The sequence below is a fragment of the Natator depressus genome, chromosome 1 (genome assembly GCF_965152275.1).
Source record: "Natator depressus isolate rNatDep1 chromosome 1, rNatDep2.hap1, whole genome shotgun sequence".
Lineage (NCBI taxonomy): Eukaryota > Metazoa > Chordata > Testudines > Cheloniidae > Natator > Natator depressus.
Genome location: NC_134234.1, coordinates 18016064 through 18033585, shown reverse-complemented (window position 1 = coordinate 18033585; position 17522 = coordinate 18016064). Strand labels below are relative to the sequence as shown.

The following is a 17522-nucleotide window of genomic DNA, read 5'->3' as shown; positions in this document are numbered from 1 at the left end:
CATTACTGAAGACAGTGTAGCTGCATCAGCTGGGAATTTGGCCCTAAATAGAAAAATAAAATCATAATAATTGCACATCCAACGAGATGTGCTGGAAATTCACTTAGGTCAGATAATACAACAGTTCCTCCTTTAAAAAAAATAGAACCCAGTTATGATCTTTTGGAGGGGGGAGGGGGACTTTGTATTTGAAAGCATCAGCTTACAAAAGCAAAGGGAGAGAGGGAGCCGAGGAAAGTTAAATCTATAAAGGCCTGAATTCACTGGGAATCCAAACACTGTGTTACTGAGGAATTCATGTGTGAAGTTTGCGAATTTATGGGGTTATTTTGACATACGGTATGAGAAATGTAAGTTTTTTGACACTTTTCTGTTAGAAAAAGCATATAAAACTCATCTGATGGGAATTCACTCCATTTCCTGGTGTTTTTTTTTTCCTGTTTCCTATTTCATGGTTAGTGATGGTAATTACAGACCCCGTTTGTACCTTGTGGATTCTGACTATGCCGAAGAGCTTTCTTGGCGTGTGATAGTCTCCTTGTAGAAGGTTTTTAAATAACTGGCCCTCGGTAGGCATTGTTGCAGCACTCTTGATTAGACAAGAAGCAGCCTCCCCTCCCATCCCATTTTTGTACAGTATAGTAACTGCTTTTCTGGCACATTTGTCCCCACAAGGGACTGTAAACCATGATTTAGATGTTCATTATAATATCTCCCAGTAGCACTGCTATAGTGAAGGGGCCTGTTTTTAAGGTGTTTTAATAAAAGTCATAACAAGCTTGCTCCGTTCTAGGACTTGCAGCCAAGTGTTTACCCTTAGAGTCATATAAAGAAAAGATATAAATAAAATAATAGTCAAAACAAAGGGTAGCTATTTTTAAGCAAAAAGAGTGTTTTGTCTTTAAACAGGAAAACAATGAAATACAATTGAAGTGAGCAACAGTGAAGTCTCTGTTAAGTCATCTGCCCCATCCCCTGATCAAGGGAGAATTTTCCTTACAGTGTGACCACCACTGCTTTTGGCTGGTACAGTTTTAAATTACTCAAATGATAGGGGAGTTCCCCAGTTCCTTAGCAGAGCTATTCCACACAGTTAGGAAATTCTTCTTGATAATCAACCTAAATGTTCCTTTGTGTAATTTAATCCCCTTTAGTACAGCTACAGCAGGGACAGGCAAACTTTTTGGCCTGAGGGCCACATTGGGTTTCCAAAATTTTATGGAGGGCCGGTTAGGGGAGGCTGTGCCTCTCCAAACAGCCAGGCATGGCCCGGTTCCCGACCCCTATCTGACCCTCCCTGCTTCTCGCCCCCTGACAGCCCCCCATCCACCACCCCCTGCTCCCTGTCCCCTGACCGACCCCAGACCACCCGCCCCTGACTGCCCCCTTCCGCCCCATCCAACCCCCCCTCTCATTCCTGACTGCCCCCCCCCAGGACCTCTGCCCCATCCAACCACCCCTTCTCCCTGTCCCCTGACTGCCCCCGGAACCCCTGCCCCTGACTTCCCCCTGCCGCCCCATCCAACCCCCCCCTCTTTCCTGACTGCCCCCCTGTGACCCCTGCCCCCATTCAACCCCCCTGTTCCCCTGCCCTCTGACCGTCCTGACCCCTATCCACAGCCCTGACCACCACCCCAAACTCCCCTGCCCTCTATCTAACCCGCCCCTTGCTCCCTGCCCCCTTACCGCGCTGCCTGGAGCACCGGTGGCTGGCGGCACTACAGCTCCACCACCCGGCTGGAGCCGGCCATGCACTGTGCAGCACAGAGCACCGGGTCAGGCCAGGCTCTGCAGCTGCGCTGCCCCAGGAGCTCGCAGCCCCCCTGCCCAGAGCATGGCGCCGGCAGCGCAGTGAGCTGAGGCTGCGCGGGGAGGGGGAACAGCGGGGGAAGTGCTGGGGGCTAGCCTCGTGGGCCAGGAGCTCAGGGGCCAGGCAGGAGGGTCCCACGGGCTGGATGTGGCCCACGGGCCATAGTTTGCCCACCTCTGAGCTACAGTTTATCATCTTGCTTTTAGACAATTTCTCATCCTCATTTCTCATTCCTCTCAGGTCTTGATTCAGCAAAGTGCTGAAGCACATGCTTAATTTTAAGCAGGTGAGTAATCCCATCCTTGTTAAGCAAAGCACTTAACTATGTGCTTAACTTAAGTCACGGAGTTCAATGGGATTTAAACACATGCTTAAAGTTTTGTTTGTGCTTAAGGGCTTTGCTGAATTGGGGCCTCATAAGAACATAAGAACGGCCACACTGGGTCAGACTAGTGGTCCATCTAGCCCAGTATCCTGTCTTCTAACACTGACCAATGCCAGGTTCCCCAGAGGGAATGAACAGAACAGGTAATCATCAAGTGATCCATCCCCTGGAAAACATAGTCTAGGGACACCATCCCTGCCCATCCTGGCTAATAGCCATTGATGGACCTATCTTCCATGAATTTTTCTAGTTCTTTTTTGAACCCTGTTATAGTCTTGGCTTCACAACATCCTCTGGCAAGGAGTTCCACAGGTTGACTGTGCATTGTGTGAAAAAATACTTACTTTGTTTTAAATGCCTCTTAATTTCAGTTGCTGACCGCTAGTTCTTGTGTTATGAGAAGGAGTAAATTACACTTCCTTATCTACTTTCTTCACCCCGTCATGATTTTATAGACCTCTATCATATCTCCCCTTAGTCGTCTCTACCAACAATAGCCACTACCGACAATATGATAGCGTCTAGGATCTAAATGCCAGGAAAACCCAGAATGTGGTTCCAACAGAGCCACAGTGGCAGACCCACAGATGGGTACTCCCATTTCCTCCCTGGTTCTAGATGCACCTTTTCACTGCCAATCACTGGCGTGCTTCATCCAGTTGCCTCTCTCTGGCTCTAACTCCCTTCCACTGGACTGCTGATGTTGAAAGTGAGCTAACAGTAAAATGCCATCTTTGAACCACTAGGTTGTGCCTGGGTATTGTAAGTTATCAGAACATGACTATAGGATGCAATACAGGAGCACAGATGTTAGAGCTATAAATTATGTATTATACCTAGTCCACTTCGCTATGAGTACAAGACACAGAGCAGATATTAAACTGATAGTACATACAGTCTTGGCCAAGAGGCTGTAGTTGTGTTGCAGTGATTAGACACAACTGGCTGAAATAAACATGGAGTGTCGGGCTTTAAATTTATTTTTATGGATTTTGTTGTTAACCTCAATGTTTGGAGTTAAATATTTGTCATCTGCCCCTAGCAAAACTTTCCCTGAGTGCTAGTACTGAAGGTTTTCCCTCAGTGCCAATACTTTGATTTTTGATTGACTTTTGCCCCTTCTAAATAATAATTAAATATTTCCATTCACTCTTTTAATCTTGCGATAAATACCAAACTGAGTGTAAGCCACAGTATGTTTTGATTTAAGAAGTATGTTAAACTCAGTATGGCAAACCTTGGAAATGAGAGGTATTTATTTGTCCTTCTTTTGCTCTCAAAAAATAAAGGGAAATGAGTGGGTCTTTATTAACCACTATTGGCCTGATATACCGAGGTTCATCTTCAATGCCTATTGTATATAGTGTGAAATGTGATGTTCAGGTCCAGAGTACATCAGGCCATAATTGCGTACGCCTGTCTTCAATATTTGGTTTCTCTTGAGCACAGTAAACCAGTCTGGAAACATAGAGACATATTTTACAGCCATTGCAACAATATGCATTGATTTATTGCCCCCTGTAAATAATGTTGCAAGTAATTTTATTACAGTGAAAAGCTGATCTACTTCAATAATTAAGTCTTTTGACAAATTATTTTTCGTGTTTATTTCTCATACCAGTTTCTCTTGTATGTGTGCGCATGCCCCCTTGTGTTTGTGCATATATATTCTATCTGGCATAGCGAGAGGAACAACATCCACACTTACGTAGCTATGAAGCAGTGGTACCGTCTCCTATTTGCAGCTTCTCAACTTCACTCAGTACCATAACAACATTTCAAATAAGGAAGTGAAGAGGAGCATCTGCCTCCACAGACATCTTTATCTGGGCTCCTTCTAAAACTCACACTTCATTCTTCCACTCCCCAGCACTCGGGCGGCTTGTTTTCTTGCTCTTTTTCTCTCCTAGTCAGTCTCTCTAACCTAAAATACTCCATAAAGACCCTCTTAAAATATAGACCCATATATACAAATGTGATTAGGAATATGGGTGCCTCCTTTTTTTTAGGTGTCCCAAAGTAGCAGAAGGGAGTAATGATTACTTTAAAAGGGAACCGTCATGAAGATGTTCAGAAGTAAAGTTTCAGTTTGCAGTGCAGATCTATTATTTACGATGAGGTCTGGATTTATAGAATAGACCTGACGGAGGACTAGGGGGAGGACTATTACCTAGATACCAACAAAATACACATTGTTTCATTTTTATGTATGTAATAGTAAGCTGAGAGCTGGTGACATGGGCCAAACTGACAGCCTGGACTCTGAATTAGAATGTCCACAGAGCAGGTACATCAGGAGGCTTCTACTAGCAGGGCAGTGTGCCGGAAGCGACTTTTCAGAGCTTAAGTGCTCAATGCTTTCTGAAAATTAGGCTCCTGTAAGGGGTTTAGAAGTGGGCTGCACTAAAAACGAGGCACCCAAAATTGCTGATCACTTTTGAAAATCTCAGCCACGTTCACATTTGAAACATACTAATGCTAGGAACAAATGGTTGATTTTTAAAAAGTATTTATTTGTTTATTTATTTTATTGCTGTGCCTAGCAGCAGTTCTTTTAGTAATTGCCATTATAAACAAGAGGTACAAGGCATGGTTTGGGACACAGATAACTGATACTTTCCTTTTATCAGTAGTTGTTATAAGTGAGTTCCCAGTGGTCCATTAGATACCCTTTCCTTTGCATATTGTAAGACTGAATAAAAAGCTGAAACTAAAAAACCCAACTCTTCGCTGTCTAATGGGATGAACTCAGGTCACCTCTCTTTTATACTCTCTTTCAGATTATTCCAATCTGATCACCACACAAACACTGTTACTTTAATGTTGAAGACGCAGACAAAAGTGCCATGGATGTGAAAGAGAGAAAACCATACCGATCTCTGACCAGGCGCCGTGACACCGAGCGACGCTACACTAGCTCCTCGGCAGAGAGCGAAGACAGCAAAATACCGCAAAAGTCCTACAGCTCCAGTGAGACACTGAAGGCTTACGATCAAGACTCCAGGCTGACCTACAGCAATCGGGTCAAAGACATGGTGCACCAGGAGGCTGATGAATTCTGCCGAACGGGTAAGTACATTTCGTCAGGTGCTGCTGTAAGCAGTGTGAGTTAATCAACTCTATGCTGAGGTCCAGAGGTAGGTGAGGGAATAACTCAAAGCTATAAAGCGTTCTGAGACACGCACAGAGGAATGCCTTTAAGACATTGCACAGAGCAATGAGAGAAAACACTAGAGGAAGATCAACGTGGCTTTATTGGAAGGAAGGCCTCTGCCTATGGTGTGCATAGGTAATGACATCCCTGGACAGTGTGGTGGCAGTGACTGAACCTGGGACCTCTTGAGCATAAGCATCTATTCCCTGAACTGAAAGACCAGGTTCAGTAGCATGGAAGGAGTAGCATAAACATCTTTACATGCTCTAGCCATTAGAGGGAGACAAAGAGCCATACTGCGTCAGCATGGGTTGCACATAGATACTACACAATCAACAGTGGAGCCCAGACAGTCTTAGGTTGGAAGAAACAGGGTTTTTTGTCAATCCAGGAAAGTGTGAAATGGGCAGCTAAAGTGAAATGGAACATGCAGTAGTGCAAATGATGAACAGAAAGATTGACATAGGCTGCTGTTAGTACACCCTGCACTACTTATAACTCAGGCTACGTTGTAGTCATGGGTATTTCTAGTAAAAGTCATGGGTAGGTCACGGGCAGTAAACAAAAATTCACGGCCCGTGACCTGTTCATGACTTTTACTATATACCCCTGACTAAAACTTAGGGAGGCGGGTGGCAGATCGGGAGGGTAGCCCTGGGGGCGCTGTAGGTGCTGGGGACGGGGGGGATGCCACAGGTGCTGGGGGCACGGCCCGGGGGGGCACCGCGGGTGCTCGGGGGAGGGGGAGTGCAGGTGCTTGGGGGGTGCTGTGGGGGGTGGGTGGGCTGGGGCAGGCTCCGTACCCAGCTCCTGGGAAGTGGGGACCCTAGCTCCACATGCTGCCTCCTCTCCACCGCAAGCCCCGGTTCTGCAGCTCCCATTGGCTGGGAACCGAGGACAATGGGAGCTGCAGGGATGGTTCCTGCATGCGGAGGCAGCACGTGGAACTAGGACCTGACGGAGGAGAGTTCCTGTCGCCCTTCCGGGGAGCCTCCGCCGCCCCCAGGTAAGCACCGCCTCGCACCCCAACCCCCAGCCCTGAGCCCCCCCACACCCAAGCTGCTCCTGCTAGGGTGCGGGAGGGCCCGAGACTTCCCCAGCAGTGGCTGGTGGGCCTGGCCCAGCGGCTGCCCAAGCTGCTCAGGCAGCTCTCGGCCCAGGTGCACCGGCGGCTGCAGAAGTCATGGAGGTCACAGAAAGTCATGGAATCCGTGACTTCCATTACCTCCGTGACAAACAAGGAGCCTTACTTGTAGGGCCAGATTCTCAAAAGTGGATGCCATCTCCACAACTTCACACATCTAATTTGTGTGTGAAACTATCACAATATTGCGTGCAAATCTGGTATTATATGCATGTGCCCGTAGTCATGCTCTTTGTTCTGCAGAGAACTTGCAAGGGGCATAACTAACTAAATCATACTTAGCAATTATATAGAGTCCTCCAAGCTAGGATCTCAAAACACTTCTCTGTCTCTAAATATCTATGAAGTTTACAGGCAAAAGAAAGACCTGTTAGGTTATTAAATCTGTTCTACAGGTAGATATAGCTAAACTGAGTCAAAATGATGTTAAGTGACCTGCATAAGGTTACAGAGGCAGGAACAGATCCTAGGAGTCCAGACTTCTACTTGCCTTCTCTAACCATTAGAGCACACTGCACCTACAGATTTTGTCCTTCTTCTTTGCGTGTTTGCTCATGTTCATTCCCTGTTAGGTGTGTGTGAACCATTGCTGGAGAGTTTTCCCTCAGTGGTATCCATCGGGCTGGCTCTAGCGCCCTTTGGTGCTGCACACTTATGCACCGGTATAAGGGGTGTTGCCGACCTTGCACCCTCTCAGTTCCTTCTTATCATGTATCAAGGTTCCTTCCCCACTCTGAACTCTAGGGTACAGATATGGGGACCTGCATGAAAGACCCCCTAAGATTATTCTTACCAGCTGCAGTTAAAGCTTCCCCAAGGTACAAACTTTGCCTTGTCCTTGAATCCTGTGCTTCCACCAACAAGCATTTTAAACAAAGAACAGGAAAAGAGCCCACTTGGAGACGTCTTCCCCCAAAATATCCCCCCAAGCCCGATACCCCCTTTCCTGGGGAAGGCTTGATAAGAATCCTCACCAATTTGTACAGGTGAACACAGACCCAAACCCTTGGATCTTAAGAACAATGAAAAAGCAATCAGGTTCTTAAAAGAAGAATTTTAATTAAAGAAAAGGTAAAAGAATCACCTCTGTAAAATCAGGATGGTAAATACCTTACAGGGTAATCAGATTCGAAACATAGAGAATCCCTCTAGGCAAAACCTTAAGTTACAAAAAGACACAAAATCAGGAATATACATTCCGTCCAGCAGAGCTTATTTTACCAGCCATTAAACAAAAGGAAATCTAACTCATGTCTAGCTAGATTACTTACTAACTTAACAGGAGTTGTAAGGCTGCACTCCTGATCTGTTCCCGGCAAAAGCATTACACAGACAGACAAACCCTTTGTTCCCCCCACTCCAGATTTGAAAGTATCTTGTCCCCTCATTGGTCATTTTGGGTCAGGTGCCAGTGAGGTTATCTTAGCTTCTTAACCCTTTACAGGTTAAAGGGTTTTGCCTCTGGCCAGGAGGGATTTTATAGCACTGTATACAGAAAGGTGGTTACTCTTCCCTTTATATTTGGACGTGGACACCGCCCATGATGATTGCTGGAGCAACAACTCTTGCTTCAGCAAGGCTGTTTTCAGTGGTTTCTTCTCTGTATCCAAGTTTATTAGTCTTAGTTTAATTGAAGTGTAAATATTGTAAATAATACTAGTATAGATAGTCCCTTTATCATTGAGGGACTCCTTTTGCCCCTTGGGCCAGGCATACTCCCCCCACACACAGTCCCCGGGCTTCAAACCTTGTGCCTTCTGTGGCACTGCAGTTGTCTGAAGTGTCTGGGAGCGCTGTCTGCTTTGTCAGGACTTTAAGCCTCATACAAAGAAAGACTGAGAGGCTCGACTGAGGGTTATCCTAATGGAAGATGCTCTTAGACCAGATTCAAAGCCAAGCCGCTCAGATTCGGCATCAAGCACTTTGATCTCAGTGCAAAGTGCTCTTCCGACACCGCGCATATCCCGGCACCATTCTCCATGTCCGGTACTGAGAAGAAACATAAAAAGAGGGCACTCACTGGTGCCGAAGAAAGGCAAGCAAGGGGAAAGCAGTAGAGTGCAACCCGTGTCGGGCCACTCCTCCACCCCCAGTCCCATGGTGGCACCATCAACTTCTCCCAGAATGTTGATTCCAGTGCAGGACCCCCCGCCGATGCCAGAAAGTCATTGTGGCACCAGCGGAATCACGGTGCCTTCAACCTTGGACACTTCTGCAGTGGCCAGGGACTTATTATTGCTCCCAGTACCACCGACTCCGATGTGACAACTGTTGGCTCCAACCAGCACGAGTAGGAGAGAGCATGGTGCTCCTTGTTCCTTCACCGCAACTGGACCTTCAGTACCTTCCAGGGGCAAGCCCCCCTGTTTTCTTCTAGGAGATCGTCCCCAGTCCAGCAGCTCTACCCGGACCCTTGACAGTAGTCGTCGGAAGTCAGGGGTACCGCTCCCCTGTGGTCACCTCAGGAAGATTCTTCATCTGTGTCCAAGGTGGAGCTCTACATTCATCCAAAGAAGACTGGTAGCCATCTTACATGCCACCGGACCATGGTGCGGGTCCTCCCACCACCAGTACCTGGTGGACAGTGACCTATGCAATGGCCATTCTGGAATCCATTCTCCTGGTACTGGGCTCATCTTCTCAGCAGTCATACTTGGTTGCTTCCGAGAGGAGGGCCTCTGCACCGCTCCGCTCGGCACTGGACTTTGACTCCAGTACCGAACCTGGTACCAATACACAGGACATGAACCCCATGGAGGTAGTTGAGGCTGAAGAAGAGGAAGAAGCCCCTTCTCCAGTGCAGACCTCTTCCTCTCCCGGCCTCCATCATCCCCTCCCTGGATCCAGGGGACTGGTATGGTGCCCTCCACTTGATGGACACTTACTTTCACATTTCCATCTTCCTTGGCCACAGAAGATTCCTCAGGTTCATAGTAAACCAGACTCATTACCAATTCATCATTCTCCCTTTCGGCCTATCTGCAGCCCCCAGGTTTTTACTAAATGCATAGCGGTGGTAGCAACCTTTATCTTAAGGCGAGGCATTCAGATCTACCCGTACTTCAACAACTGGCTGATCAAGAGATGCTCAGAGGCCCAAGTAAAGAACAGCATCAGGTCCAAGCCACCTTCCAAGCCCTGAGCCTGTTGATAAACGAACAAAAGTCAACTCTCATTCAGTACAGAGAATAGAGTTTATCGGGGCAGTGCTCGACTTGACCCAGGTCAGAGTCTTCCTTCCAGAGACTCGATTCTAGACAATGTCGGACCTGATATCCAAGACCATGGTCCACCCAGTCACAAAAGCCCGGGTTTTCCTCAAGTTCCATGGACACATGGCTACGTGCACTTACATGGTCTGGCATTCAAGGCCACCATCTCAGGCCCCTGCAGATGTGGTTAGCTTCAGTGTACTCACCCAACAGATGCCACTTGGACTCAGTACTTGCTGTTCCAGCCCCAATCCTTGCCTCCCTCAACTGGTGGAAGGACCCTCAGTCGGCAGTGGCGGGCGTTCCCTTTGTCACCCCCCAGCAGTCAGTGTCCCTAGTGTTGGATGCTTCACTCCTAGGTTGGAGAGCCCACCTTAATTGCCTCAGAACACAGGGCCTATGGTCCCAGGAAGAGCTTTCCTTGCATATAAACATCAGGGAGATCAGTTCTGTCAGCTTAGCTTGCCAAGTGTTTCTTCCCCAGTTCACAGGCAAAGTAGTGTAAGCACTGACAGACAAAATCAACAAGCAAGGAGGAGTGTGCTCCTCTGCCCTCTGTCATGAGGCCATCTGTCTAGAGGACTTCTGCATGAAGCACTATATCCACCTTGAGGCTTCTCATCTTCTGGGAGCCCAGAACACCCTGGCAGATCACCTCAGCAGATCTTTCTTCTTTCAGCACAAGTGCTCCTTTCGCCTAGAGGTCACCAGGTTCATCTTCTGAAGGTGGGGCTCTCCCCAAGTAGATCTGTTTGCGACCAAGCAGAAAAGGAAATGCCAACGGTTTTGCTGACTGCATAGGCACAAGCTGGGCTCCCTTTCAGATGTCATCCTGCTTCCATGGTCAGTACTCCTATTCTATGCATTTCCTCCAGTTCCTCTGGTACACAAGGTCCTTCTAAAAATCAAATGGGAGAAGGCAAGAGTTATTCTTATAGCCCTGGCGTGGCCATGCCAACACTGGTTCGTCATGCCGCTAGATTTATCAGTAGCACCCTCGGTACTGCTCCTACACTGCCCGGAACCGCTCTCGGAAGATCACGGCCATTTACTCCACCCAAACCTCAGCTCCCTTCACCTGACCACATGGAAGCTCCATTGCTGAACCCAGAGGAACAAGCCTGTTTACAGCAAGTTCAACAGGTCTTGCTGAGTAGTGAGAAACTGTCCACTAGGGCTATCTACCTCGCCAAATGGAAGCTTTCTCAATATCGTCGTCCCAACAAGGCCTTTCTCTGACTCGATCTTCCCTTCAGTCTATTCTGGACTACTTGTTCCACCTAAAACAACAAGGTCTGGCCCTCACATCTATCAAGGTGCATCTAGCAGCAGTTTTGGCCTTCCACCCACCAGAGGGTGGTAGGTCAGTTTTCTCTCATGAGATGACAATCCACTTTCTTAAGGGGTTAGAGAGACTTTGCCCTCAGGTTCGCGAACTGATTCCCCCGTGGGATTTGAACTTGGTCCTATCCAAACTCACAGGCTCTCCCTTTGAGCCACTGGCATTGTGTCTTCTGCTCTTTTTCTCCTGCAAGGTTGCATTCCTGATAGCAATTACCTCAGCCAGAAGCGTCCCTGACCTTAGGGCACTTACATAAGAACCCTTGTACATGGTGTTCTTCAAGGACAAGATTAAACTGTGCCTCCCTCTGCCCTTCCTGCCAAAATGGTCTTGCATTTCCATGGCAACCAAGCCACTTTCTTGCCAGTCTTCTTCATGAAGCCACACCAGAATTCAGAAGAGCGGCGACTTCACTCATCGGATGTTAGGCATGCCCTCGCCTTCTACATCGAGAGGACTAAATCATTTTGCAGAGCCACACAACTCTTTGTGTCAATAGCAGAGAGGATAAAAGGCCTATTGGATAACCTCCTGTAATCAAGCATGCTACGAGCAGACAAATGTTCCACTACCTGCCATCTTGACCACTCATTCCACAAGAGCTCAAGTCTCTTCAGCAGCATTTCTGGCCCAGGTCGTCGGTGCATATCTTCTCATCCCACTACGCCATTACCCAGCAGACTCGAGATGACACCAGGTTGGGGCAAGGAATGTTGCAGTACTCATGTCCATGAACTCTGAGTCCACCTAATGTGGAATGGACATGACCAAGCGCTCAAAGAAGAAAAAACAGTTACTGACCTTCCATAACTGTTGTTCTTCGAGGTGTCTATTCCACAACCCACCCTCCTGCCGCTCTGTCAGAGTTATCCCGCAAGAAGGAACTGAGAGGGTGCAGGGCCGGCAGCACTGCTTGTACTAGCACATAAGCGCATGGCACTAGAGGGCCTGATGGACACCACCAAGGGAAAAATCTCCGGCAATGGTTCACACAGCATATACACACCTAACGTGGTATGGACATGAACCACGCATCTCGAAGAACAATATTTACGGAAGGTCAGTAACCGATTTTTTTTATAAATAATTTTCTTTCTTTACCTCTGTGCTTGAAATTTCCTATCTCCTTAGCTCTATGATTGGCCTAGCTAATTATAAAAATTAGCCCATAGATTTTATGGCTGGATTTTCAGTTGGTTAAATCAGTGTAATTCTGTTGACTTTGGTGGAGCTTCACTGATTTACACTAGCTGAAGACATCGCTCTATTAGCTTGTGACATTTTTGCTTGATACAAATAAGGCAAAGTGATTTTTTTCTAGAGCTGGATGTGGAGGCAGAGAGGAGGGAAACATTTCAAACTGACCAAATAAATTCAGTAAATAAACTACTCAACATTTAAATGGTTTTACCCAGAGTGAGTGTGCCAAGAAAGCAAACAGCGCAAGTCAGCATAGCAAAAAATAGACCAGACCTGAATAAAAAAGTTTTAGATATTCATTATCTTCCTTTTATTGACTTGAGTTCTCCCAGTTTAAAAGGCTATACTGAGCATAGAATATGAAAATCGATGTGTCTCATGCTGTTCATTGCAAATAAATTTGATTTTCAGTTAATTGTAGCAGTCATTTTTCATAATTTATAAGTTGCTGTTGCTGGAGAGCATCAATCAAGCTGCTCATTGATGTGTTTGTGGTTGTTGAGTGTGGATTGTTACAGGAGGGAGGGGGACTTGTGATCATTGATAAGTGGATTAAAATCTGCAATGTGGGGGCAAAAAAAAAAAAGGGCTCAACTGTCTGGTGAGCCATAGAGTGTAGGCCTAATCCTTACTCTGGGATCTGGACCAAAGGCAGAGCTGGTGGGGTGGAGAGGGGAGATGCAATTACATCTGTTATATCAGTCAATTGAAGTCCACTTGCTGTTGAGGCTGTGGAACGGGAGTGCATGTTCTCTGGTATGATAGCACAGCAATGGTATCTGGAATAATTTATCACAGGCTTGTTCTGTGCTCTCTGAGCTGGCTCCCAAGGTTTGGTGGCACATATGAGCCACGAGTATCCCTGCCTGTCAACTCTGTCAGAAAGCTTAATCTATTTTAGTTAATTACTTAGGTGTAAAGTTCACAAACAGTTTACGTACTCTGACCATTCCAGACCATAGTGCCTCAACCAGCTGAACCATAGTTAGTTTCTTCTCACACTGAAAGGTATTTTCTCTGCTTTTATTTGGAGCTGGTGTCAAGTTTGTTGGTCTATCACTCTATCTCCTTCTGTGCACCCTCCTTCCTTCCCTCTTTCCACTGGGAGCTCCATAGCTAACTGAATTAAGCAAGTGTTCCCCTATTAAGAGAAAAAACAAAATGCCAGCTGCCTGTGGTTAGTGGATCATTCACTGTACAGAGGTTATTGCAGGAGAGAGTACCTGCTAGAAGGGGTCTTTTGTTGGGCTATCTCAGCTGTAACCCACAAAAGCCAGAATACAGCTTAGAACAGTGCTGTTAGTTGTGTTGGCCAGTTTTGCATAACATCAACAAATGGAAACTTGAGGGAAATCACAAGCTTTAACATGGCTTTATAGTAGGGATGGGAGCAAAACTCAGCCCTGGATCCAAAGTCAAGGTCCAGAGTGGTATTTGGTATCTCTCTAATGAGCAGAACCAAATGCACCTGAACATAATGTTTCACAGTCCAGCCCGAGACACAGCTGTCTCTAGGTTAATGTGTTCAAATTCAAATCATTGGAGAAACAAATAGGAGCTGAGAACTCCCATCTGAACAGGGATCTGCAACCTGAGTTTAGATACGGGGTTTTGGTCTTAGCCCCTTTTGACAATAAAAAATAATGAGACAGGTTTTTCTGCCCCAATAAAATTTGGTGGCTGTAATAATTAGAACCATCTTAGATTTGTCACAGAACTTCTGATAGTGCTTTTCTAAGTTAGTGTACAAACTATGTCCAGAGAGAGTTTGAAGTCATCAAAGGTACATTACACTGCAAAAAACCCAAACAAACCTGGCAACAAGGCCCAAAGCCTGGGTCAACTGACTTGGGCTCACGGGACTTGCACTACAGGGCTAAAAAGAGCAGTGTAGATGTTTCTGTTTGGGCTGAAGTTTGGCCTCTGAAACTTGGCAAAGCGGGAGTGTCTCAAAGCCTGGGCTTCAGCTTGAGCAGGGATGTCTACACTATTTTTAGCTCTGTAACGTGAGCCCCGCGAGCCCAAGTCAGACAATCTGGGCTGTGAGACTCACCGTTGCAGGGTTGTTGAGGGTTGTTTTTTTGGAGTGTAGACATTGTGATGCTGGCAGATCAGGTGCCAGCTCATGCCAGAGCCGCAGGCCAATTGTCTTGTGTATTAGTATAGATCAAAGTGATTGTCAAAGGTATGCGAATGTATTTGGTGTTAAAGCTTCATGGAAACGAGTGGAATGGTACTTGCATTGTTTTCAATTGTCTGTATCCCATTATAATGTAGTAGCAAACATTTACATTGTGTGTACCCCTGTAACTAAATAACCCATCCAATGAGAAAGAAGCCTGGTGGAATGCAAATGAAGAACTTTAACAGAAAAGTGCTAATTTCAAAGGAAGTGATCATTGTGTGTGTTGATCGGCGGTCAAAGACTAAAAATGCATTCCCCGCTCCATCATCAAAAGAAAAGCCCACGTGGTAGTGACACTGTCAGCTTGTTTTCTGTGAGAAGAAGCGATAAGTGTGGATTTAAGGAAAGATCCTGCATCTCTGGACTGTTTGGACTCTTACAGATGAGTGTACCAGAAGCAAAGCAGTGATCCCCAGAGACAATCTGGGTAAGCTGAAAAGATGTTTTGGAAAACTGGCTGTTTATTACATCGCTGCCACCATTTGGAATTACAAACAGTGACTCACCTGTGCATGTTTTTTACCTGCTTTAACCTCTCAATAACCCTCATTCTTTTTTCATAGCTAATAAATCTTTAGTTAGTGTATTATAGAATTGGCTGTCAGTTTTGTCTTTGGTGTAAGATCCAGAGTACCAGCTGATCCGGGGTAAGTGGCTGGTCTCCTGGGACTGGGAACAACCTGATGTGTTGTGATTTTTTTGTTTAAGTGACCATTATCACAAAATTCAGTTTGTCTGGGTGGCAAGATAGACTGGAGTGTCTAAGGGGACTGGCCGTGACTCCATGGTAAGACTGATATAATGATCCAAGAGTTCACATTTGTCACTGGCTTGGTGAAATCTAATTATAGAACACACCACGAGCTTGCGGTATTTGCCCTGTTTTCTGACAGTCTGCCATGAGGTAGATGCTCACAGTCGTGAGCCACTCCAGAGAGCGTGACACACTTATCCCAAGAGTTCAGCTAAGCAGAGAGGTCAAGATTGGCCTCCACAAGAATCACTTTGCCTACAACTGAAGTCTAACCACCTCTGAGGTGAAACATGGTAGCTGTATAACAGTGCATAGCAACAGGATGTGAGGACTGCCATATCCAAGTAAAAATACAAGGGAAGTTAATTAGGCAGAATATAATTACCCAAGTTGGAGTTTGGCCAAGACACTGGGTCTAATGCCCCCTACTGGTCCAAAACATTCCTTTAATCCATCAAATTGTGGCATACTGTAGAGCAAAGGCAGGGGTGCATTATGTCAGGTAAATGCACAGTGCAGATAAGGCCATTCACAGGATGCCAAAGTCTTTTAAAGTCTTTGAATGCTGAAAAAAGAGAATGTAAATTAATAAAAAAATGTGGATTAGAATGGAGCCAGTAATTGCTCCACTAATTGCTCTCGCCAGCTTTTCAGCACAACTTTCTGAACAGAGTGCTAATAACTGAATCCCCATTCACATTGCCTGGGACTGATTATGAAGCTCTGCAGGTAACTAGACATGAACTCAGGAGTCATTTTCAGGTTATATTTTTAGCCAGCAAAACAATTGCATCTATTTGCAGCCCAATAACCTCTGCTGTGATTCTGTCAGAGTGAATAAACTAAGCTGGGTTGAGAGTGGTTAGCATTCGGAGGTGAGACCTCCGAAGGAAACATAGGTCCCACAAGATGTGGTTTCAGTGATTCAAGGGATGGCACACTCACCTCTGAGTCAGCGCTGAATCAATGCTCCAGGAATATTTGACAGTGTTGGATCAGTGGATATGGAAAATAAAATCCTAACCATTGCTGATCAGTAAATGTCCCATGTTACTTTGACCATGTTCTGGTCAAAATCTGTTTGGAGTGATTATATTCTCTTAACCGCCCTCTTCCCCCCTTTCCCCCCCTTTACTTTTAAACTGGATAAATTTGGTTGAGGCACTATTGTCTACTACTCAAAGGCAGGGGACAAAGAGGCAGGAATTTTATCACTATGTCGCCTTGGGAAAGTCATCTAACCTGTCTGTTATTATCCTTATCTTTAAAATGGGATAATAATACTCAGCTATCTCTCAAGGGTTAACTTAACTGATATTTGTAAAGTACATGGTAAGGCACTGTATAAATGCTAGGTAGGATTTTTCTGTAGTTCTGCTGTGTGCTGCTAAGCAGTTGTTGTGCTTTGTGTTTGGCTACTTCACTCATTTGCTGGCTCGCTCACTGGGGATGAGGTTTCCTGATGCATGAGGATGTGAACACTATTTATTTATACCTTTGCAATACTTTGTACTACTACGGTGAACATTGTTCCCATTTTGCAGATGGGAAAACTGAGGCACAGAGAGTTTAAGTAACTTGTCTGGTGTCACACTGGAAGGCTGTAATACAGCCAGGAAGCAAACCACATCTTCCAATTCCCAGTCTTGTGCTTTAACCACAAGACCATTAACATTTTCCAGCTCTTCTTGGGGAAAGATGGACTAGTTGCCATTTATTTTTAAAAGTAAATGACAAAACCAGCTATTTACAGGTGAGTTAGTAAAGATTCCAAGAAACTGAAGATGAAAGAAATCAGTTACAAGAAATGCCAGAACCACAAGAAAGAGTATGAAAAATAGCTGGTGTGTTTGTTATCAGAACTATTCAAAGTAAATTACAGGTGAGATGGTGGAGATGTGTGTTTTGTTCACTAGCACTGAAAATCCACTGTTCATTATACTGCGGTGTACAGAGTAATATGTTAGGGCCAATAACAGGTGTCTCATCACTTCTTGAGTGACACTGCTCATAGTTAATATCTTCACGGTGTTTTTCATACACATAGTACTGTTCAAATGCCTCACTGAATCCTCACAATATCTGAAGTGGGAGGCAAGGCATATCATCACCATTCTTCAAATGGTAAAGCTGGGGTAGAAGAGGGAAGGCCCTCATTTTCAAAAGTGGCCACTTTGGGTGCCTTAATTGCTGGCTGGCTGACTTGAGACACCTCGGGCCTGGTTTTCAATGGGAGTTGCAGGTGCTCACCACCTCTGACAATCAAGACCAAAGTGCCTCAGCTCACACATCCTACATTAGAAGCAAGATTTGAACATTGGGGCCTAAGTTGCTTG

The 17522-nt window shown here is 45.8% G+C and overlaps 1 protein-coding gene across 2 annotated transcripts in view; it reads left to right on the top strand.

Annotated features, from left to right (window-relative positions):
• TENM4 (teneurin transmembrane protein 4) overlaps positions 1 to 17522 on the top strand; it is a 2219108-nt gene that overhangs the window by 1777931 nt on the left and 423655 nt on the right. For both annotated transcript variants that reach the window (XM_074955672.1, XM_074955678.1), the window contains one exon: positions 4976 to 5264. In XM_074955672.1, coding sequence (XP_074811773.1) covers positions 5042 to 5264 — 223 coding nt within the window. In that variant the 5' untranslated portion in view covers positions 4976 to 5041. The remainder of the gene's footprint in view (positions 1 to 4975; positions 5265 to 17522) is intronic.